We start from the raw sequence: 24,943 nt of genomic DNA on the forward strand, positions 1-24,943 counted from the left end.
ACCTGGTGCCTACTGATATAGCAAAGCTGCTGGGTCAGAGAACATATGTATGGAAGACAAATGAAAAAAAAAAAAACACACAAAATAAAAAGTCCCACAACAAAAATATTCTTAAATACATCTCAACAGGAAAATTTTGGGGCCTACTTTAAATTAAAGGGATTGTCCGGACTGCAGACTTAGTATGTAAGCTGCGCTGCAAGGATGGAGGATATGTATGAGTTGTACATACTCCCAGTGGGCGCAGTATATGGATAAATGTGTTCACCAACCAAACACGCCTCTGTTCAGCTCCAGCCCAAACTCTACTCTGCCGAGCTAACCCAGATGCTGTTATCAGGCCTGTAAGCCCCGAGCTGGATTATGGGAATGACTTTTCCCACCAAGACTCTTTTTTAGTTGCTCCTAAATCCTGGACTTAAAATCCACTCCAATTAAAACTTTCTCAGTAACTTAGTGTTACTAGACTCTACATTACCGAGGCCAACCACCTCTGTGACACATATCTGCCATCCGGGATCTTACCTCCTGCTTTCTTACCCTATTTTAAAGAATAATTTGAAATTGATTTTTTTTTTATTAAATGGTTCCTATTTAGGATTACTGTTTGGTAATTTTTAATCTTTTTTAGAGGGAAAATATCACAAACAAATTAAGATTGTCGAAAATGCAACTGGTTATAGCTACGAAAATCTTTTCAAACCCTATGTGGATGAGACACTGACAGAGGTTTGGGTGGAGGATCCTTACATCCGACACATGCATCAAGTAAGTCAAGATACACTGTTAGGTTATGTTTAGACTTGTATGATTGTAAACTATTTAAAAAAAATCGCAACAGGTATTTGGACAACAATTGTGCAATTTTTTGTTGAATTTTTTTTTTGGTCCAGCTCAGTCACCTTTATGTAAAGTATGATTAGAGATTAGCAAGGAGGCGCATGATCTACTGAGGTCCAATAAATTCGTTATAATTTATACTACCAAGAGTGATGTAACTTACCTCAGAAATGTCTCTGATGCAGAGCAGCTGAAAGACACAGCAAATTTTATTAACAGGCACCAGTCTTGATGACTTGACCCCCAAATTGTATGTAATAATCACAACTGTGCTACTGTTACAGTATTTGTGTTTCAATAGAAGCAGTTCTAGGAATATTTCCTTGTATTGCAACTTTGTAGTGTTCTACAACCCCTGGCAAAAGTTATGGAATCACCGGCCTTGGAGGATGTTCATTCAGTTGTTTAATTTTGTAGAAAAAAAGCAGATCACAGACATGGCACAAAACTAAAGTCATTACAAATGGCAACTTTCTGGCTTTAAGAAACACTAAAAGAAATCAAGAACAAAAAATGTGGTAGTCAGTAATGGTTACTTTGTTTTATCCAAGCATAGGGTGAGCACTTTGACCCACCAAGTGCTTCACAGAAGTTTATAATGCAGAACCGTAAAAATAAAAAATCATATTTTTTCACAAAAATTATCTTTTCGCCCCCAATTTTTTGTTTTCCCAAGGGTAAGAGTAGAAATTGGACCCCAAAAGTTGTTGTACAATTTGTCCTGAGTACGCTGATACCCCATATGTGGGGGGGGGGAACCACCGTTTGGGCGCATGGCAGAGCTCGGAAGGGAAGGAGCTCCATTTGGAATGGTCTGCAGGTGTCACATTGCGTTTGCAGAGCCCCTAATGTACCTAAACAGTAGAAACCCCCACAAGTGACACCATTTTGGAAACTAGACCCCCTAAGGAACTTATCTAGATGTGTTGTGAGAGTTTTGAACCCTCAAGTGTTTCACTACAGTTTGTAACGCAGAGCTGTGAAAATAAAAAATAAAATAAAAAAACTTTATAAACTTATAAATGTTCCCCAGCTATGATCAGACCATGTCCCTGTACGGTCAGACACAGCCAATACACAGTACACAGCAGGGGCACATTTCTAAGATTATCTCAGCACAGGAACATTTTTTTTCAGCACCACCAACGATCAGGCCCCTGCTGGGAGATCGTTGGTCGTTGGGGAATGATCAGGACCATTTTTTGGTCCCTGATCACCCGCTGTCATCGCTGGATTGGTGTGTGTGATGCCGATCCAGCGATGTGTTCACTTGTAACCAGGGTAAACATCGGGTTACTAAGCGCAGGGCCGTGCTTAGTAACCCGATATTTACCCTGGTTACCATTGTAAGAGTTAAAAAAAAAAACAGTACATGCTCATATTCTGATGTCTGTCACGTCCCCCGGCGTCCACAGGGTTAAAACTGCTTTAGGCAGGAGTGCTGCTAATGCACGTGCTCCGGCCGAGAGCTTGCCGGCGCTGACAGTCAGTGCAGGGCTCTTGCCGAAAGCAGTGTTAACCCTGTGGACGCCGGCGGGGGACGTGACAGACATCAGAATGTGAGTATGTAGTGTTTTTTTTACTTTTACAATGGTAACCAGGGTAAATATCGGGTTACTAAGCGCGGCTCTGCACTTAGTAACCCGATGTTTACCCTGGTTACCCGGGTGCTGCAGGGGGACTTCGGCATCGTTGAAGACCGTTTCAACGATGCCGAATTCGTTCCCCTGATCGTTGGTCGCTGGAGAGAGCTGTCTGTGTGACAGCTCCCCAGCGACCACACAACAACTTACCAACGATCACGGCCAGGTCCTATCGCTGGTCGTGATCGTTGGTAAGTCGTTTAGTGTGACTAAGCTTTAAGGCTAGTGATACGTTCCCACAGGCTTTATACATAGAGGATTTTCCTGCCACAGCATTGATTGTAGAAAATCCTTTGTGTATTACAGTAGCAGCGTTGTGAATGAGATTTCCTGAAAATGCGCAGCTTTAAAAAACACAATTTGTCAATTTACTGTATGTTGTGGATCTTACATCAGGTTTTACCCTCTTCTGAAAAAAAAATCTAGAAAACATCGGTAACTATAATTGTAGTGTGTTTTTACGCAGTCTGACTGTCAGAGTGGCTGGGGGTTTCCTGTGATTTTAAGGAACGCACCCTGTGGAATGTAAAGTTGTCTACATAGGGACTATCAGAGCAAACCTTTTTCTCCTGCTTCCTCCTATAAGGGTAGGTTCACACGATCGTATAAAGAAAAAATTGGTGAGAGTTTCATCCAGAAAATGGGACAATTTTTTTTTTTCACTTGCCATGCGTGTACAATCCTTTTTATAACATCAACAGCTATTAATCATTTACAAGATCATTTACAGTTTCCTATGTTACAGAATTGTAATGTATCCAGGCTATGTAGTGGCTCTGTATGGCATCCGATTTATTTTTTATAAACGCACCCATAGACTTGAATGAGGTGAGTCTCATCTCATATATGGAGGAATGAGACACTAGTGCATGCCGTAATTTAGAAAAAATAAAAGACCGACCATCTGCACTGCCCCATTGAATAACCTTGGTCGAGATGCGGTCCGTTTTTTTTTTCATGGATAGCACTCGAACTAAAAATATAGTTGTGTCAACCGGCCCTAAGGGTAAGTTGCCAGAGTTCAGGCCAGGAGACCAACCCCAACCCGTGCATTGTGGTCCGACTGAATACAGATATATGAAACCAGCATAACACAGTTATTTATACTAAGCCAGTTGTTAAAAAAAAAAAAAACTATTACACTGGGGCAATATTATTCAATGGGGCCGTGCAGATCTTCGTATTTCTCAGCTGTATTCATCATGAGAAAAAAATTGCAGCATGCTGGGAGCTCATTCTGAAATCTGATCAGTGTGAGAGAAAAAATCACATGCCACATGGAACATCAGTGATACATTACACTTCTGCAGTATGGGAAACTGTTAATGACCCTGTAAAATGATTAACAGCTGCCGACGTAAAGAACAGATCCAATTCGTACAGCACATGGATGGCAAGTGATTACACGTTCTCCTGGATGAGAATGGTATGTGTGTGTGTATGTGTGTATATATATATATATATATATATATATATATATATATATATATATACACATACATACATACATACATACATACATACATACATACATACATACATACATACATGATGGTGGCCCGATTCTAACGTATCGGGTATTCTAGAATATGTTGGTAGCATATAGCACAGGCTACGTACTATATTGCACAGTGACGTATTATATAACACAACCGACGTAGTATGTAACAGAGCTACGTAGTATGTAACACAGCGTACGCAGTATATAACACAGCCACGTAGTATAGAACATAGCCATGTAGTGTATTGCACAGGTACGTAGTATATTGGTCAGCCACGTAGTATATAGCAGAGCCACGTAGTATATTGTAGAGCCACGTAGTATATTGGACAGTCACATTGTATATTGCCCAGCTACATAGTCTATAGTACAGAGATGTAGTATATAACAGAGCCCACGCAGTATAAGCAATGTGAGCACTATATGCGTGGTTAAAAAAGGCTTAAAATAAAAAATAAACACATACTCACCTTCCAAATGGCCCTTGAAGTCCTGGTGCCTGTGTGCGGTGCATGCGGCAGCTTCCGGTCCCAGGGTTGGTATGAGCGCAGGACCTGTGATGACGTCGCGGTCACATGACCGTGACGTCATGGCAGGTCCTTCTCGCATAGCATCCTTGGCACCGGAACCTGCCGCTTGCACTGCCGAGGACAGCGCGCGACCTCGGAGGGTGAGAATAACCTTTTTTTTATTATTATAATTATTATTATTATTATTATTTGTAACATTAGATCTTTTTACTATTGATGCTGCATACACAGCATCAATAGTAAAAAGTTGGTCACACAGGGTTAATAGCTGCATTAGTGAAGTGCGTTACACCGCGGCATAAAGCGGTCCGTTAACGCTGCCATTAACCCTATGTGAGGGGTGACTGGAGGGGAGTATGGAGCAGGCACTGACTGCGGGAAGGAAGGAACAGCCATTTTGCCACCGGACTGTGCCCGTCGCTGATTGGTCGTGGCAATGGTCGTGGGCGTTTGGCCACGACCAATCAGCGACTTGGATTTGCATGACAGACAGAGGCCGCGACCAATGAATATCCGTGACAGACAGACACAGATGGAAGTGACCCTTAGGCAATTATATAGTAGAGATATATATATCTCTACTATATAATTGTCTAAGGGTCACTTCAGTCTGTCTTTCTGTCTGTCTGTCACGGATATTCATTGGTCACAGCCTCTGTCTGTCATGGAATCCAAGTCGCTGATTGGTCGTGGCAAAACGCCCACGACCATTGCCACGACCAGTCAGCGACGGGCGCAGTCCGGCGGCAACATGGCCGCTCCTTCCTCCCCGCAGTCAGTGCCCGCTCCGTACTCCCCTCCAGTCAGCGCTCACACAGGGTTAATGGCAGCGCTAATGGACCGCGGTGTAATGCACTCCATTAACGCTGCTATTAACCCTGCGTGACCAACTTTTTTACTATTGAGGCTGCCTATGCAGCCTCAATAGTAAAAAAGATCGAATGTTAAAAATAAAAAAAAATGAAAAATCATTATATACTCCCCTTCCGCCACCTTTCCCGCTCCTCGCGGCGCTCCGGTAACCGCTCCATGCAAGCAGCAGGTTCCGGTGGCAAGGATGGTATGCGACAAGGAACTGCCATGACGTCACGGTCATGTGACCGCGACCTCATCACAGGTCCTGCGCGAGAGGGACCTGCCATGACGTCACAGCCATGTGACTGCGACGTCATCATGGGTCCTGCGCTACCAACCCTGGGACCGGAAGCTGCCGAGTGCACCGCACACAGGCGACATGACTACAAGGTCTCCCTCGGAAGGTGAATATATGTTTATTTTTTATTTTTTAACCTGTGACATACGTAGCTGGGCAATATACTACGTGACTGGCCAATATACTATGTGGCTGGGCAATATACTACTTGGCTCTGTTCTGTATACTACGTCACTGTGCAATATACTACGTGGCTCTGGGCAGTATACTTTGTCACTGGGCAGTATACTTTGTCACTGGGCAGTATACTTTGTCACTGGGCAATATACTACGTGGCTGGGCAATATACTACGTGGCTGGGCAAACAATATACTACGTGGACATGCATACTCTAGAATACCCGATGCGTCAGAATCGGGCCACCATCTAGTATGTATATATATATGTATGCATATGCATATGTGTGTATATATATATCTTCTATATATATAATTGTCTAAGGGTTTTTCCGTCTGTCTTTCTGTCTGTCTGTCATGGAAATCCCGCGCCTCTGATTGGTCGAGGCCGCAAGGCCTCGACCAATCATCGACGGGCACAGCGACGATAATGTCATAAAGGACGTAGACATCCCGCGTCTGATTGGCGGCCTCGACCAATCAGCGACTGGCACAGTATCGACGTAGATGTCATATTGGTTGCCATGGCGACTATGATGTCATAAAGGTTGCCTCGACCAATCAGCGACGGGCACAGTCTGCCGCGAATTCTGGAATCATCATTGTCCGCCAGGCCTCGACCAATCAGCAACGGGCACAGCGACGATGTCATAAAGGACGTAGAAATCCCACGTTTCTGATTCAGCGACGGGCACAGTATCGACGTAGATGTCATAATGGTTGCCATGGCGACGATGATGTCATAAAGGTTGCCTCGACCAATCAGCGACGGGCACAAACTGCCGCGAATTCTGGAATCATCATTGTCCATATACTACGGGGACATGCATATTCTAGAATACCCGATGCGTTAGAATCGGGCCACAATCTAGTATATATCTATCTATATATATAATTGCCTAAGGGTTTTTCCGTCTGTCTGTCTTTCTGTCTGTCCTGGAAATCCCGCGTCTCTGATTAGTCGAGGCCGCCAGGCAGCGACGGGCACAGCAACGATGATGTCATAAAGGACGTAGACATCCCGCGTCTCTGATTGGTCGAGGCCGCCAGGCCTCGACCAATCAGCGACGGGCACAGCGACGATGATGTCATAATGGTTGCCATGGCGACAATGATGTCATAAAGGTTGCCTCGACCAATCAGCGAGGGGCACAGTCTGCCGCGAATTCTGGAATCATCATTGTCCATATACTACGGGGACATGCATATTCTAGAATACCCGATGCGTTAGAATCGGGCCACAATCTAGTATATATATAATTGCCTAAGGGTTTTTCCGTCTGTCTGTCCTGGAAATCCCGCGCCTCTGATTAGTCGAGGCAGCGACGGGCACAGCGACGATGATGTCATAAATGACGTAGACATCCCGCGTCTCTGATTCAGCGACGGGCACAGTATCGACGTAGATGTCATAATGGTTGCCATGGCGACGATGATGTCATAAAGGTTGCCTCGACCAATCAGCGACGGGCACAATCTGCCGCGAATTCTGGAATCATCATTGTCCATATACTACAGGGACATGCATATTCTAGAATACCCGATGCGTTAGAATCGGGCCACAATCTAGTGTGTGTGTATATATATGTATGTATGTATGTATGTATATATATATATATATATATATATATATATATATATATAATGTACATACACACACCGTATATACTCGAGTATAAGCCGACCCCCTCCCCCCTAATTTTGCCCAAAAAAACTGGGAAAACTTATTGACTCGAGTATAAGCCTAGGGTAGGAAATGCAGCAGCTACCGGTGAATTTCAAAAATAAAAATAGATGCTCCATCCTGTTCATTATTGCCCCATAAGACGCTCCATTTAAATCTGTGCCACATATAATGCTCTGCACCATTCATTATGGCCCCATAGATGCTCCATATAAAGCTGTGCCCCACATATAATGCTCTGCACCGTTCATTATTGCCCCATAGATGTACCATAGAAAGCTGTGCCATATAGTGCTCTGCACTGTTCATTATTGCCCCATAGATGTACCATAGAAAGCTGTGCCATATAGTGCTCTGCACCGTTCATTATTGCCCCATAGCTGTGCCATATAGTGCTCTGCACCGTTCATTATTGCCCCATAGCTGTGCCATATAGTGCTCTGCACCGTTCATTATTGCCCCATAGATGTACCATAGAAAGCTGTGCCATTGCTGCTGCTGCAATTAAACAAAAGAAAATGCCATACTCACCTCTTGCTGCTTGCAGCTCCTCTGCGTCTCTCCGCACTGACTGATCAGGCAGAGGGCGGCGCACACACTAGTACGTCATCGCGCCCTCTGACCTGAACAGTCAAGTGCAAGAGGACGTGAAGACAGAGCGGCGCCCGGCGGGTGGAACGCAGACAGGTGAATATGTAATACTTACCTGCTGCAGGCGTCCCGCTCCTTCCCCCGGACAGCTGGTCTTCGGTGCCGCAGCCTCTTCCTCTATCAGCGGTCACCGTTACCGCTCATTAGAGAAATGAATATGCCGCTCCACCCCTATGGGAGTGGAGTCCATATTCATTACTTTAATAAGCGGTCTCACATGACTGCTGAACAGGGGAAGAGCTGCGGCACCCGGAGACAGTGGGACTGCAGGGACAGCGCCAGGAGCCCCGGAAGCAGGTAAGTATGCCTCAGCGCCCTCTCCTCCTCGCCCGCCGACCGTGACTCGAGTATAAGCCGAGAGGGGCACTTTCAGCCCAAAAATCTCGGCTTATACTCGAGTATATACGGTGTGTATATATATATATATATATATATATATATATATATATATATATATATATATATATATATATATATATACCGTATATACTCGAGTATAAGCCGACCCGAGTATAAGCCGACTCCCCTAATTTTGCCACAAAAAACTGGGAAAAATTATTGACTCGAGTATAAGCTTAGGGTGGAAATGCAGCAGCTACCGTTGAATTTCAAAAGTAAAAATAGATTATTCTTGCCCCATAGCTGTGCCATACAGTGCTCTGCACCGTTCATATTTCCCCATAGCTGTGCCATATAGTGCACTGCTCCGTTCATATTTCCTCATAGCTCTGCCATATAGTGCTCTGCACCGTTCATATTTCCCCATAGCTGTGCCATATAGTGCTCTGCACCGTTCATATTTCCCCATAGCTGTGCCATATAGTGCTCTGCACCATTCATATTTCCCCATAGCTGTGCCATATAGTGCACTGCTCCGTTCATATTTCCCCATAGCTCTGCCATATAGTGCTCTGCACCGTTCATATTTCCCCATAGCTGTGTCATATAGTGCTCTGCTCCGTTCATATTTCCCCATACCTGTGCCATATAGTGCTCTGCACCGTTCATATTTCCCCATAGCTGTGCCATATAGTGCTCTGCTCCGTTCATATTTCCCCATAGCTGTGCCATATAGTGCTCTGCACCGTTCATATTTCCCCATAGAGCTCCACATATATCTGTGCCATATAGTGCTCTGCACCGTTCATATTTCCCCATAGATGCTCCACATATATCTGTGCCATATAGTGCTCTGCACCGTTCATATTGTCCCATAGCTCTGCCCCATATAGTGCTCTGCACCATTCATATTTCCCCATAGAGCTCCACATATATCTGTGCCATTGCTGCTGCAATAAAAAAAAAAAAAACACATACTCACCTTTCTTGCTTGCAGCTCCCGGCGTCCGGTCCCGGCGTCTCTCTGCTCTGACTGATCAGGCAGAGGGCGCCGCACACACTATATGCGTCATCGCGCCCTCTGACCTGAACAGTCAGAGCGCAGAGACGCCGGGAAGACGGAGCGGCGCCCGGTGGCTGGAACGCGGACAGGTGAATATTACATACTTACCTGGTCCCGGCGTCCGTCTCTTTCTCCCAGACAGCTGTCTTCGGTGCTGCAGCCTCTTCCTCTATCAGCGGTCACCGGCACCGCTGATTAGAGAAATGAATAGGCGGCTCCACCCCTATGGGAGGTGGAGCCGCTTATTCATTTATCTAATGAGCGGTCCCACGTGACCGCTGAAGAGGGGAAGAGCTGCAGCACAGAAGACCGTGTGACGGGCAGGGGGAGCGCCAGGATCGCTGGGACTAGGTAAGTATGCCTCAGCGCCCTCTCCCCCTCACCCGCCGACCCTGCCACCCACCTTGACTCGAGTATAAGCCGAGAGGGGCACTTTCAGCCCGGTGTGTATATATATGTATATATATATATGTATGTGTGTGTATATATATATATATATATATATATATATATATATATATATATATATATATATATATATATATATATATATATATATATATACAGTATATGTATGTGTATATATATATATATATGTGTGAGCAAGCCTTTGGAATTGTATCTCTTGCACTTAGTTTATATTCTTATTTGTGGTTGAATATTAGATGGTGGAGTGGAAGTTTTAATGTTCTCATTTTTTTTACACAAGTGTTTGTTTTTTTTCATTTACCTCGCAGTTTTATAACTTTTTACGATTTTGTGAAATGCTCATCAAAGGTCCTTCTAAAGTCAAGAAAATCAGTTTGCTGACTTCAAGAGATGAGGTGAGTTTTTTTTTATTATCACATGGGGATGCAGTTAACGTTTTACAATGTTTCACATTTGCGGTTGTGTCTGCAGCGTTTCTTCCGCAATTATCCGCATGCGTCGTGTATTCCTATCTTTAACATTAGGGACGCAGATATCTGCGATTGGTTGCCTTTTGCCGCGTTTGATGACGCATGCGTCGTTTCGTCATCTGCGGGTTGGCGCGGTAAATGTTACATGTAGTTATTTTAGAGGCGTCAATTTGCCACCTAGGAACGTATGCGGTTGTTAGCGGAAAGGAATGCGGCAAAAAAACGCATTACGGTCTATGTGAACGCATGCGTAGCACCACAGAAAAACATGTCTAGACACTTATTAGCCACCCCCCACATACAAACTGATAAAAGGAAGGAGTGGGCATTGACAGGTCACTATTCAGCAGACTGGGAACAAGAGCAGACGCAGCAGACCAGACACAGGAAGAAATCTACACTCTGAACAATGTGAGTATATCCTAGCCAATGTCTTTATTTTGTATTTTCTGTCTCTATATGTCCTAATTTCTGCCATTTCTTTCTTTCTGCATGCATCAGAATGTCATCTTCTGAGGAGGAGCAACGGCATGGGCCTGCACAAGCCGAACATGTCAGTGAAGTGAGTACTCACCTCCTCAGATTGGTAAGTATTCACTGTCACATCTAAACATATGACAATTTTTTTTTTTTTTCCTTTTTTTAGAGCACTTCTTTCACTGCGGCAGAGGCTGAGCAGGAGCAGCGGGGTCACGGTTGGGTGGCAAGGCGGCATCGTGTACATATAGTGGCTGACTTTTTTATTGTATCCTCACTTTACTATTGGATGTTCATTTCTTTACTTTCCTGTTTCTTTCCCTTTTTCTTCTTGACTCCTTTTGTGTCTTGACTTTCAATATGCATGCCAGTTTTCTGTCTCTGTTGTTTTCTTTCTTTTCCTTATGTTAATGTCTCCAACATTAATGTCAATATTTATTTTTTAGGTTCCAGAACGGGATGAGGACCTCAGACAATGACATCCTAGTCTCCCTGGTCCATATGCGAGTCCCGTTGTGGGACACCCGAGTTCCGCAGCATTTGGTCAATGTGACGATCCGGCGGCTATGGAATGAGGTGGCCAAAGCGATGTGGGATGGCTGGGACAACGCCCCTACTCTGGTCCGAAATGCATTTTGTAAGTATTGCAATGCAGTGTGATGCAGCAGTGACCTTGGCCGTGATCACACAACTATGTGTGATGAGAGAAACTCTCAGGAGTTTCTCTCATCACACACAGTTGTGTGATCCAGGCCAAAAGTCCATTGTCTAACCTTTTTTTTTTTTTTTCAACAGTGCTCAAAGTCAAACCACGTTGGCGTTCGATGAAGGATTGCTTCAACAAGGACCTTCGTCAAGAGAGCCGGGTTCCTAGTGGTTCTGGAGCAAGGATCCGAAAATATAAATACCACCGCATTTTGGCATTTTTGAGACCGGTCCCTGCCCAGAGAATGTAAGTATTTTTTTGGTGTATTAGGTTGTGTTGTATTGCCATAATCTGTATGTTTCTATTCCACAGGAGTTGGCGTTTTGTAAATGTTTAGTATTAATTTTTTTTTCTTCTTTACTCTGTCGCCTCATTGAGGGACACAGGACCATGGGTGTTATGCTGCTGTCCACTAGGAGGCGACACTATGCATAATCTGAAAAAGATTAATCGTGGCTCCTCCTCTGCAGTATACACCCCTGGACAGAGTCAGCCTTCTCCAGTTTTTGCTTCGTGTCGCATAGGAGGCACACCTAAAAAAAATTTTTACTCTGTTTTTTTTCCAACGGGATTACAGATGAAGAAAAGGGGGTCTCCTGCGAGACTCCCAGCATGGCTCCTTCCTCGGCCCCCTATTCCGGGGTGCCCGGTTGAAGCTGAGATGGCTATTCCCCATGTCGCTCCTTCCCCAGTACCTTGGGTGCTGGTTCGAAGTCGAGACCCCCCCTCCTTCCCCAATTCCTTTTGGTTTCTTGGTTGAGGTCGAGTTGAGGATAAAGCCCCCTGATGGTGACAGCAGCACCCTCCCTAATCCACCTCTGGGGGCATTAGGTTGAGACGCCTCAGGTAGGGCCTGTACAGGCAGCACTCTGCAGCTCCCAGCAGCATGGGCCAGCACGCTGCGCCTGCATCCAGGGACCCCAGCCCAGCTGCGGGCTCCTGTCGGGACCGGGGGGAGTGCAGGCAGGCATGGCCCAATAGAGACACAGGGCTCCCTGCGCCCCTGTCTCTGCGGCAGCACCAGCTCTATAGTGCCTCATGGGGACCCCTCACAGGGCCCCCCTTCCGCTTATAACCCCACCGCTATCCTGCCTTTAAATCCGAGGGGTCCGGTTCAAATCCGCCCCCCCCCCCCCCCGGACTTCCGCGTTGGCCTTGAGCCTTTCTGAGCATCAGGCATCTAATTTAAGCCGCGGCTTCGGCCTAGCTGAAGCCGCCGCCCCCCCGGATGACAAATATGACACGCTACAGTGTCATAGAGGGGGCAAATCGAGACAGAAAGGGCGCGTTTTTTCACAGTTCTGCCTCCCTTTTTCTTCTCTCCGCCCCCTTCTCCCCCTGCCTCTTCTTCTCGGCAGCCATTTCTGCTGCAGGACAAGGATTAACCCTGCATCTCCTGGTCAGCAGGACCAGGCCAGCCAGTCTCCGGGGGGCACAGGACTGTGGATCTTTGGCGCTGGACCTAGGGGCAAACTGGTGGGGTAAGGTCACAGCTGGGTTTTTTACTCGGCTGTGAATCCATATTCCCTATAAGGCTATAGGTTCCTCTGCATAGCCACCCCTGTAGGGTCCTCTGCATAGCCAGCCCTTCAGCACTCTGTGCACTATACCGGGCTCAAGGTCCAAGAGAACCAGGTAGGACTGCTATTATGCATTCTGCACAGCCTGCAGGACCGCTCTCCCCAGTGGCAGCACGTACCCGCACTGCCAGGACTGCATCCAGACTAGGGAGAGACCAATGCTTCGGTGACTAATGCCACGCCAGAATGGGTCACTCAGATGTCGCAATCTATGACGCAGTCTATAGATAACCTAACCTCCACATTGCTTCAGGCTCTGCAGAGTCATGCCTAGGCTATGACCGCTACCCAGCAAAGGGAGAGCTTGACTCAGGGACAGGACGACCCTGGCACATCCACGTCTAGGTCAGGACGCAAGCAGACCCATAGGTCAAGTCCATCTGCGTCATCCCATAGCACACGGTCATCCCCTTCTAGGGAGACACACCGTAGTTCCAGGTCATCTAGACCGTCCCCTTCCAGGGGCAGACAATGCAGATCTCCGCAATCCCTGACCAGAGAAGGCCTCCGCCCCAGCTCACCCAGCAGGGGACGCTTCAGTGATACACAGGATTCGGAAGGTATCTGTAACTCTGACGCATACAAGGAAATGGAGGGGTCCCTGATCCCAATCCCCCCTAGCAATACAGCGCTAGTTGAGGACATAATCTCTTCCATCCATCGGGTGCTGGACATTTCTGATCCGCCACCAGAGGCCCCAGAACACTAGATTTCCTTTGAAGGAGCTCTGAAGCCGCCTAAGGTTCTCTCTAACTACCCAGAGTTTAAGGCGATCCTTAAAAAGCAGCTCTCACAGCCTGAGAAAAAAATTTTTTTGCTAATCGTAAATATCTGGAGGCAAGGTACCCCTTCCCACAGAAGGACACCAAGGAATGGACAGATCCACCTGAAGTGGACCCCCCAGTCTCTAGGCTAGCAGCACAGTCCCTCCTTTCACTGCCAGATAGCTCAACCCTCAGAGACGCAGCAGACCGGCAGGTAGAACGCATGGCTCGTTCAATTTTCGAGGCTGCAGGGGCATCTCTGGCTCCTGCGTTCGCTTCAGTTTGGGCTGCCAAGGCCATTGTGGCCTGGGCCAAAAATTTTCAAGCTGGCCTCCAAGCATCCGCTCCTGTCGGACCAAGCTGTTCAAATAGCAGTTGTAGCAGATTACATGCTTCATGCAGCTCTGGATTCAGCAAGGGATGTAGCAAGGATAGTATCAAACGCCATCACAATTCGGTGTATCCTCTGGCTGCGGGAATGGAAAGCAGACGCAGCCTCAAAGAAGTCCCTCACGCACCTCCCCTACCTCAGTGGGCGACTCTTCGGTGAACAGTTGGACATGATGATATCCAATGCCACCGGGGGTAAGAGTACCTCTCTTCCCCAACTGAAACCTAAACGCACTTACAAGAAGCGTAACCAAACTCGATTCCGATCCTTTCGGAACTTCTCGGGCTGGTCCGTCTCACGTCCAGCACAAAATCGTAACCGTTCCCCACGCATGGACAACTCACGTTCGACGCAAAGGTCGGACAAGACCTGGCAGTCAAAAGCAGGCCAGTCTAAGCCCAGAGGAGGAAAATCTCAGACTTTCTCCTCCTCATGACTCACGGACTCCGGAAGACACCACACCCAGAGGCAAACGACTTTTGCTCTTTCATCAAGTCTGGCTGCCTATTACAGAAACAGGTGGGTCAGGGAACTAGTGTCTTCCGGATACAAGATAGAGTTCACCTCCAACCCACCGGACCGATTATTCCTCTCTGTCCCCCCAAAACCACCAGCCAAGGCTCGTGCCTTCCACCAAGCAGGTCTCCTCGCTTTTTCAAGCAGGAGTCATAGTACCGGTCCCCACGGCCGAGTGCTTCCGAGGGTTCTACTCCAATCTATTCTTAGTTCCCAAGAAAGGAGGCAGCGTACGGCCCTTTGGTCCATCAGTGTGTCCATGGAGAAGGGAGAATATCTCGCCTCCATAGACATACAAGACGCATACCTGCATATACCTATTGCACCCACCCATCAGAGATTTCTCAGGTTCGCAGTCGACCAGGACCATTACCAGTTCGTGGCTCTCCCGTTCGGACTCGCCACGGCTCCCAGAGTGTTAACCAAAGTCATGGCAGCCACAATGGACGTCCTGCACTCCAGAGGCATAGTAGTCGTTCCATACTTGGACGATCTACTCATCAAGGCTCCCACCTTCAAGGACTGCGAGCTCAGCGTCTCAATCACAATCGACACTCTGAGTCGCATGGGCTGGTTAGTCAACCTACAAAAGTCATCACCAACCCTGAGTCAGTCTCTGACCTTCCTGGGAATGCTATTCAACACCTCCAGGGGTCTAGTGCTCCTTCCCAAGGACAAGGCACTGGCTCTCCACCTAGGAGTTTGCACCCTCCTCTGCAAACCCCCTCGATCTCTCCGGTTTGCCATGAGAGTCCTCAGCAGGATGGGGGCAGCAATAGAAGCGGTCCCATTTGCCCAGTTTCACCTCAGGCCTCTCCAACTAGCCATCCTCATGTCCTGGGTCAAGAACCCTTTCTCTATCGACAGGGAATTCCGGCTAACGTTATCAAACAGGAGGTCCCTGCACTGGTGGCTCAAGCCAACCTCGCTAGCAAAGGGGAAATCCTTTCTCACAGGTCAATGGAAGGTTCTGACCACCGATGCGAGCCTGACTGGTTGGGGTGCAGTGCACCTAGGGCACAGGGCAAGTGGTCCCCAGTGGAAGCAACCATGCCCATCAACATCCTGGAAATTCGTGCCATCCTGGCATTGAGGGCCTTCCATCACTTACTGGCAGCCTCTCACATCAGAATACAGTCGGACAATGCCACAGCTGTGGCATATGTGAATCACCAAGGGGGGACCCGCAGTACCCAGGCGATGCGAGAAGTGTCACACATCCTCCACTGGGCGGAGGACACAGGGTCGGTTCTCTCGGCGGTCCACATTCCGGGTGTGGACAACTGGGAAGCAGACTTCCTCAGCAGACAAGGAATAGACTCGGAGAGAGTGGTCTCTCCATCCCGAAATTTTTCGCCAGATGTGCCATCGCTGGGGGACCCCGGATGTAGACCTAATGGCATCCCACTTCAATGCCAAGGTCTCCAACTTCATGGCCAGAACACACGACCCGCGGTCGCTCGGAGCAGACGCTCTGGTTCAGGACTGGACCCAGTTCCAGCTTCTGTACATTTTTCCACCTCTCCCCTTGATATCCAGAGTGGTGAGGAAGATCAGGCAAGAGGGAGTTCCAACCATCCTAATCGCACCGGACTGGCCCAGACGTACATGGTACACTGACATCGTACAACTTACAGCAGACGCCCCCTGGCGCCTCCCCGACCGCCCGGATCTTCTATCACAAGGCCCGTTCTACCACCATAACTCATGGGCCCTCAACTTGACGGCGTGGCCCTTGAAACCTGGGTTCTACCCCAGGCAGGGCTCTCGCCGGACGTCATTAGGACCATGATCAGGGCACGGAAGCCAGCCTCTGCCAAGATTTATTACTGTACCTGGAAAGCTTTCTTTACCTGGTGCTAATCTCGTGGCCAGACCCCATTCCCTTATTCCCCCCCCCCCCCCCCAAAAAAAAAAAAAAAAAAAAAAACTACTTGGTTTTCTCCAATTGGGTCTGGAGGCCAGGCCGTCCCTGGGCTAGCTTAAGAGCCAGGTGTCAGCCCTCTCAGTGCTTTTTCAAGGGTGCATTGCTACCACACCGCAAGTAAGGACTTTTCTTTAGGGGGTTTCCCGATTGGTTCCCCCCTACAGACGACCACTAGAAACGTGGGACCTCAACCTGGTCCTGACAGTATTGCAGGAACCACCCTTTGAAGCCCTTAAGGAGGTCCCGCTCCGCCTTCTATCCCAGAAGGTGGTTTTCCTAGTGGCAATCACCTCGCTACGCAGGGTGTCTGAACTGACAGCACTCTCCTGCAGACGGCCCTTTCTGGCTTTTCACCAGGACCCGGGTGGTCATCCGTACGGTCCCATCCTTCCCTCCGAAGGTTGTGTCCAACTTCCACCTCAATGAGGAAATTTCTCTGCCTTCCCTTTGTCTGGTCCCGGTTCATAGAGTGGAGAAGGCTCTGCATACACTTGACCTTGTCAGGGCATTGCGTATATACAGTGGGGCAAAAAAGTATTTAGTCAGTCAGCAATAGTGCAAGTTCCACCACTTAAAAAGATGAGAGGCGTCTGTAATTTACATCATAGGTAGACCTCAACTATGGGAGACAAACTGAGAAAAAAAAATCCAGAAAATCACATTGTCTGTTTTTTTAACAATTTATTTGCATATTATGGTGGAAAATAAGTATTTGGTCAGAAACAAAATTTCATGTCAATACTTTGTAATATATCCTTTGTTGGCAATGACAGAGGTCAAACGTTTTCTGTAGGTCTTCACAAGGTTGCCACACACTGTTGTTGGTATGTTGGCCCATTCCTCCATGCAGATCTCCTCTAGAGCAGTGATGTTTTTGGCTTTTCGCTTGGCAACACGGACTTTCAACTCCCTCCAAAGGTTTTCTATAGGGTTGAGATCTGGAGACTGGCTAGGCCACTCCAGGACCTTGAAATGCTTCTTACGAAGCCACTCCTTCGTTGCCCTGGCGGTGTGCTTTGGATCATTGTCATGTTGAAAGACCCAGCCACGTTTAATCTTCAATGCCCTTGCTGATGGAAGGAGGTTTGCACTCAAAATCTCACGATACATGGCCCCATTCATTCTTTCATGTACCCGGATCAGTCATCCTGGCCCCTTTGCAGAGAAACAGCCCCAAAGCATGATGTTTCCACCACCATGCTTTACAGTAGGTATGGTGTTTGATGGATGCAACTCAGTATTCTTTTTCCTCCAAACACGACAAGTTGTGTTTCTACCAAACAGTTCCAGTTTGGTTTCATCAGACCATAGGACATTCTCCCAAAACTCATCTGGATCATCCAAATGCTCTCTAGCAAACTTCAGACGGGCCCGGACATGTACTGGCTTAAGCAGTGGGACACGTCTGGCACTGCAGGATCTGAGTCCATGGTGGCGTAGTGTGTTACTTATGGTAGGCCTTGTAACATTGGTCCCAGCTCTCTGCAGTTCATTCACTAGGTCCCCCCGCATGGTTCTGGGATTTTTGCTCACCGTTCTTGTGATCATTCTGACCCCACGGGGTGGGATTTTGCGTGGAGCCCCAGATCGAGGGAGATTATCAGTGGTCTTGTATGTCTTCCATTTTCTAATTATTGCTCCCACTGTTGATTTCTTCACTCCAAGCTGGTTGGCTATTGCAGATTCAGTCTTCCCAGCCTGGTGCAGGGCTACAATTTTGTTTCTGGTGTCCTTTGACAGCTCTTTGGTCTTCACCATAGTGGAGTTTGGAGTCAGACTGTTTGAGGGTGTGCACAGATGTCTTTTTATACTGATAACAAGTTTAAACAGGTGTCATTACTACAGGTAATGAGTGGAGGAAAAAGGAGACTCTTAAAGAAGAAGTTACAGGTCTGTGAGAGTCAGAAATCTTGATTGTTTGTTTTTTCGACCAAATACTTATTTTCCACCATAATATGCAAATAAATTGTTAAAAAAACAGACAATGTGATTTTCTGGATTTTTTTTTCTCAGTTTTTCTCCCATAGTTGAGGTCTACCTATGATGTAAATTACAGACGCCTCTCATTTGTTTAAGTGGTGGAACTTGCACTATTGCTGACTGACTAAATACTTTTTTGCCCCACTGTATGTGTCTAGGACTGCGTCCTTCTGGAAGTCTGATTCTCTTTTCCTTCTTCTGGAAGGCTGCCGCAAGGGTCTGCCAGCTTCCAAAGCTACCCTTGCCAGGTGGATCAAATCCACCATACAAGAGGCCTACCGCCTTAAGAATTCTTTTCTTCCAGCCGGTATTAAGGCACACTTTACACGGGCGGTAGGAGCCTTCTGGGCCATCCGGCACCAGGCTTCGGCACAACAAGTGTGTAAGGCGGCCACTTGGACTAGCCTACACACGTTTACTAAACACTACAGAGTTCATACCCAGTCCTCAGCGGACGCGAGCCTGGGTAGATGTGTTCTGCAGGCGGCAGTGCCCCAAGTGTAGGGGCCTGTCTGCACAATATTCGTCCATTGCTTCCCACCCAGGGACTGCTTTGGGACGTCCCATGGTCCTGTGTCCCCCAATGAGGCGACAGAGTAAAGGAGATTTTTGTGTACTCCCTGTAAAATCTCTTTCTCTTAGCCTCTAATTGGGGGACACAGCTCCCACCCTGTTGCCCTTTCCGGGTCGTTGTTACTGTTGAGTTCTCATATTGTTTTCTTGAGCTCATACATAGTTGCCTTCTTATAGGCATGGTTATGTTATTCACTAGATGGTGGCCCGATTCTAACGCATCGGGTATTCTAGAATATGTATTTATGTATGTATATAGCAGCCGCATAGTATATAGCACAGGCCACGTAGTATATAGGAGCCATGTAGTATATAGCAGACAAATACTACGTGGCCTGTGCTATATACTATGTGGTTGCTATATACATACATATTGTAGAATACCCGATGCGTTAATACAGGCCACGCAATATATAACAGTGGCCATGCAGTATATAACACAGCCACGTACTATATAACACAGCCCACGCAGTATATAGCAGCCACGCAGTATATAACACAGGTGACGTAGTATATAATACAGGCCACGCAGTATATAACACAGGGCACGTAGTATATAACACTGCCCACGCAGTATATAGCAGCCACGTAGTATATAACACTGCCCACGCAGTATATAACAGTGGCCACGTAATATATAACACAGCCCACGCAGTATAGAACACAGCCCACATAGTATATAACACTGCCTATGTAGTATATAGCAGCCACGCGGTATCTAACACAGTCCACGTAGTATACAGCAGTGTGGGCACCATATCCCTGTTAAAAAAAATTTAAATAAAAAATAGTTATATACTCACCGGCGGGGATCCAGTGTAGATCCAGCGAACCTCTGTCGATGCGCGCGCGGCTGCCGCCATCTTCCGTTCCCAGGATGCATTGCGAAATTACCCAGATGACTTAGCGGTCTCACGAGACCGCTAAGTCTTCTGGGTAATTTCGCAATGCATCGCCGGGAACGGAAGACGGCGGCAGGAGTGAGCGCATCGTCGGACGACGGAGGGTGAGAATAGCAGGTTTTTTGTTTTTTTATAATTTTTAACATTAGATCTTTTTACTATTGGTGCCGCATAGCGGTCCGTTACCACCGGCATTAACCCTGTGTGAGCGGTGACTGGAGGGGAGTATGCTGGCGCCGGGCACTGACTGCGGGGAGTAAGGAGCGGCTATTTTCTTCCGGAGTGTGCCCATCGCTGATTGGTCACGGCAAAACGGCCACAACCAATCAGCGACTTGGATTTCCATGACAGACAGAGGCCGCGACCAATGAATATCCGTGACAGAAAGAAGGAAGGACAGAAAGACGGAAGTGACCCTTAGACAATTATATAGTAGATGTTACGTTCCTCCTAATGGTTTTGCACAAAACTGGAGAAGGCCGACGCCGTCCAGGGGTGTATACTGCAGAGGAGGAGCCACGATTATTCTTTTTCAGATTATGCATAGTGTCGCCTCCTAGTGGACAGCAGCATAGCACCCATGGTCCTGTGTCCCTCCATTAGAGGCTATGAGAAAGAGATTTTACGGTGAGTGCACAAAAATCTCCTATTTTCACAGCACATGGAGCAGCACTCTTAACCCTGGTTCTGGTGCGGTCCTTCATCAGACAGCCACGGACCCGTCCCAGCCATCCAGCAGCGCTGCAGCAAGTGGGCCTGCCACACAAGCTGGAGACCAGGAAGCTGGTCCATCAGGTGTTCCCCTTTCCCAGTCCTCTGCCTCTGCCCCTTTTTTTTTGGGCTCTTCCCGGCAGCAGCAGAGTGCCTCGGACAGGTCACTCATGCCCGAGTTTTTGCACTTGAGCTCGCTTTTCCATGATGGACTCAAGGCGATGGGTGACCGACTGGATACTGCCATTAGCCATATGAATACACGTATCGAGGAGGTCCCCAAAAGCCTTGACCAAGTAAAAGCTGACCTTCAGAGGCCAGCACATAATTTTTTCAATCAAATTGAACTGGGCATGTCTGAACACCTTACTCCTGATCTCCAGCTTAGTGTCATGCAGGCCTGCAATGCTTCTTACGTGCAGGCTATGCAGCAGAGTCAGTATTTTCAGCAGACAGTGGCAGCATATCCACCTGTGCCTACACTGTCACGCTTGACCTCAATGCCGACCTCTGCTGCATACGACTGCATGGCCACCTCCATTCCAAGCACTGCCGGACACCACCACCATGCCGAGTGCTGTTGGACAGCCCACCGCCACCACCATGACAACTGCTGCTCCTGCTTCGACCTCCTCCACTGCCACCACCATGCAGCAGCAACCGGACCCTGGCATGGCCTTCCCCACTACCACCATGCAGCAGCCGGACCCTGGCATGGCCTTCCCCACCACCACAACCATGCAGCAGCAGCGGCACACAGACCCTGGCATGGCCTTCCCCACCACCACAACCATGCAGCAGCAGCGGCACACGGACCCTGGCATGGCCTTCCCCACCACCACAACCATGCAGCGGCACACGGACCCTGACAGGTCGGCCACCATGGCCAGGCTGCTAGAAATGAGCCCAACGAGGCTCCCCGTACCGGACTGCCGATCCCAAAAAGGGAAGGGAAAAAAGAAACAGAGGACTATCGCTATCCCTCCCCCCTCACCTCCCAATGTGTCTGTAATGTCTGGTTTGTCTCACCCTTCCAGTGTGTCTCTGCCCTCTCATGCATCAAGCCCCATCCCTGAACTGCCAGACCCCAGTAATTTAATTGCCCTTTCTCTTGCCACCCCTGCATCGTCCACAGTTAGTCAAGCTTCACAGCTACATACCCCCCATTTCCGCCACTCTACCCCAAGCTGGCGCAGGTAATTTTTTTTGTGTGTAAAAATAAATCATATTTTTTGCCCCCAATAATGTTTGATTAATTGTTTATTTTGCCGCCGGCAACACACACCGTGCGCCGAATAAAACACTGCGCCGCACTCTTTATTTTTTTGCCACCTCTTATCTCCAGTAGTTAGTAAGTACAACACTGCAGCTTTGTGTGTGTTTGGTATAGAGATATGAGGTGGCCCAAAAAAATAAGACTTGTATTTTCTCCATAATCTCTTCCTTCTGCTTACTCTGTGACTTTGAGAAAATGGCACTAATACAAAGCAGAACTATACTCCACAGGTCATGTCCACAGAAAAATCGATGAATCCAGCAGGAATGTAGTAAAATCGCTAAATTTATTTCTTCATTTTTTTTTTTCTTAAAGGAAAGGGTTGTATCCTATGGTACACCACTTGTAAATAAGTATAATTTCTTACAGCATTATGCACACATGGCAGCGTTCTTCCGACGCGTTTCGACTAACGTCTTAATCATGATTAAGACGTTAGTCGAAACGCGTCGGAAGAACGCTGCCATGTGTGCATAATGCTGTAAGAAATTATACTTATTTACAAGTGGTGTACCATAGGATACAACCCTTTCCTTTTTTTAAAAAAAAAAAAGAAGAAATAAATTTAGTGATTTTACTACATTCCTGCTGGATTCATCGATTTTTCTGTGGACTGAGTGCTCAACTTTTCCGTGCAGGAACAGGTGTGGAATAGCCGATATTCAGGTGAGCTGACTATCTTTTGTTTTTTTTGTCAACAGGTCATGTGTCCAAAAACTCATTACACTGCGTGCAGAATTATTAGACAAGTTGTTTTTTTGGATCACATGATACTTTTTATACATGTTGTCATACTCCAAGCTGTTCAGGCTTGAGAGCCAACTACAAATTAAGTAAATCGGGTGATGTGCATCTCTGTAATGAGGAGGGGTGTTGTCTATTGACATCAAAACCCTATATAAGGTGTGCTTAATTATTAAGCAACGTCCTTTCCTTTGGCAAAATGGGTCAGAAGAGAGATTTGACGGGCTCTTAAAAGTCCAAAATTGTGAGATGTCTTGCAGAGGGATGCAGCAATCTTGAAATTGCCAAACTTTTGAACCGTGATCACCGAACAATCACGCGTTTCATGGCAAATAGCCAACAGGGTCGCAAGAAGCGTGTTGGGCAAAAAAGGCGCAAAATAACTGCCCATGAATTGAGGAAAATCAAGTGTGACGCTGCCAAGATGCCATTTGCCACCAGTTGTGCCATATTTCAGAGCTGCAACGTTACTGGAGTAACAAAAAGCACAAGGTGTGCGATACTCAGGGACATGGCCAAGGGTAAGGAAGGCTGAAAAACGACAACCTTTGAACAAGAAACATAAGATAAAACGTCAAGACTGGGCCAAGAAATATCTTAAGACTGACTTTTCAAAGGTTTTATGGACTGATGAAATGAGTGACTCTTGATGGGCAGGATGGATGGGTCAGAGGCTGGATCAGTAAAGGGCAGAGAGCTCCACTCCAACTCGGACGCCAGCAAGGTGGAGGTGGGGTAGTGGTATGGGCTGGTATCATCAAAGATGAACTTGTGGGACCTTTTCGGGTTGAGGATGGAGTGAAGCTCAACTCCCAGACTTATTGCCAGTTTCTGGAAGACAACTTCTTCAAGCAATGGTACAGGAAGAAGTCGGTATCGTTCAATAAAAACATGATTTTTATGCAGGACAATGCTCTATCCGATGCCTCCAACTGCTCCACAGCGTGGCTGGCCAGTAAAGGTCTCAAAGAAGAAAAAATAATGACATGGCCCCCTTGTTCACCTGATCTGAACCCCATAGAGAACCTGTGGTCCCTCATAAAATGTGAGATCTACAGGGAGGGAAAACAGTACACCTCTCGGAACAGTGTTTGGGAGGCTGTGGTGGCTGCTGCACACAATGTTGATCGTAAACAGATGAAGCAACTGACAGAATCTATGGATGGAAGGCTGCTGAGTGTCATAAAGAAACTTAGTAACATAGTAAGGCCGAAAAAAGACATTTGTCCATCCAGTTCAGCCTATATTCCATCATAATAAATCCCCAGATCTACGTCCTTCTACAGAACCTAATAATTGTATGATACAATATTGTTCTGCTCCAGGAAGACATCCAGGCCTCTCTTGAACCCCTCGACTGAGTTCGCCATCACCACTTCCTCAGGCAAGCAATTCCAGATTCTCACCGCCCTAACAGTAAAGAATCCTCTTCTATGTTGGTGGAAAAACCTTCTATCCTCCAGACGCAAAGAATGCCCCCTTGTGCCCGTCACCTTCCTTGGTATAAACAGATCCTCAGCGAGATATTTGTATTGTCCCCTTATATACTTATACATGGTTATTAGATCGCCCCTCAGTCGTCTTTTTTCTAGACTAAATTATCCTAATTTCGCTAATCTATCTGGGTATTGTAGTTCTCCCATCCCCTTTATTAATTTTGTTGCCCTCCTTTGTACTCTCCATTATATCCTTCCTGAGCATCGGTGCCCAAAACTGGACACAGTACTCCATGTGCGGTCTAACTAGGGATTTGTACAGAGGCAGTATAATGCTCTCATCATGTGTATCCAGACCTCTTTTAATGCACCCCATGATCCTGTTTGCCTTGGCAGCTGCTGCCTGGCACTGGCTGCTCCAGGTAAGTTTATCATTAACTAGGATCCCCAAGTCCTTTTCCCTGTCAGATTTACCCAGTGG

At 47.2% G+C, this 24,943-nt stretch overlaps 1 protein-coding gene across 2 annotated transcripts in view; it reads left to right on the top strand.

Annotated features, from left to right (window-relative positions):
• Positions 1-24,943, top strand: part of MITD1 (microtubule interacting and trafficking domain containing 1) — a 70,282-nt gene that overhangs the window by 18,583 nt on the left and 26,756 nt on the right. For both annotated transcript variants that reach the window (XM_069757514.1, XM_069757516.1), the window contains exons 3-4: positions 632-768; positions 10,318-10,404. In XM_069757514.1, the coding sequence (XP_069613615.1) occupies positions 632-768; positions 10,318-10,404 (224 nt within the window). The remainder of the gene's footprint in view (positions 1-631; positions 769-10,317; positions 10,405-24,943) is intronic.

Source organism: Ranitomeya imitator, chromosome 3 (genome assembly GCF_032444005.1).
Source record: "Ranitomeya imitator isolate aRanImi1 chromosome 3, aRanImi1.pri, whole genome shotgun sequence".
Lineage (NCBI taxonomy): Eukaryota > Metazoa > Chordata > Amphibia > Anura > Dendrobatidae > Ranitomeya > Ranitomeya imitator.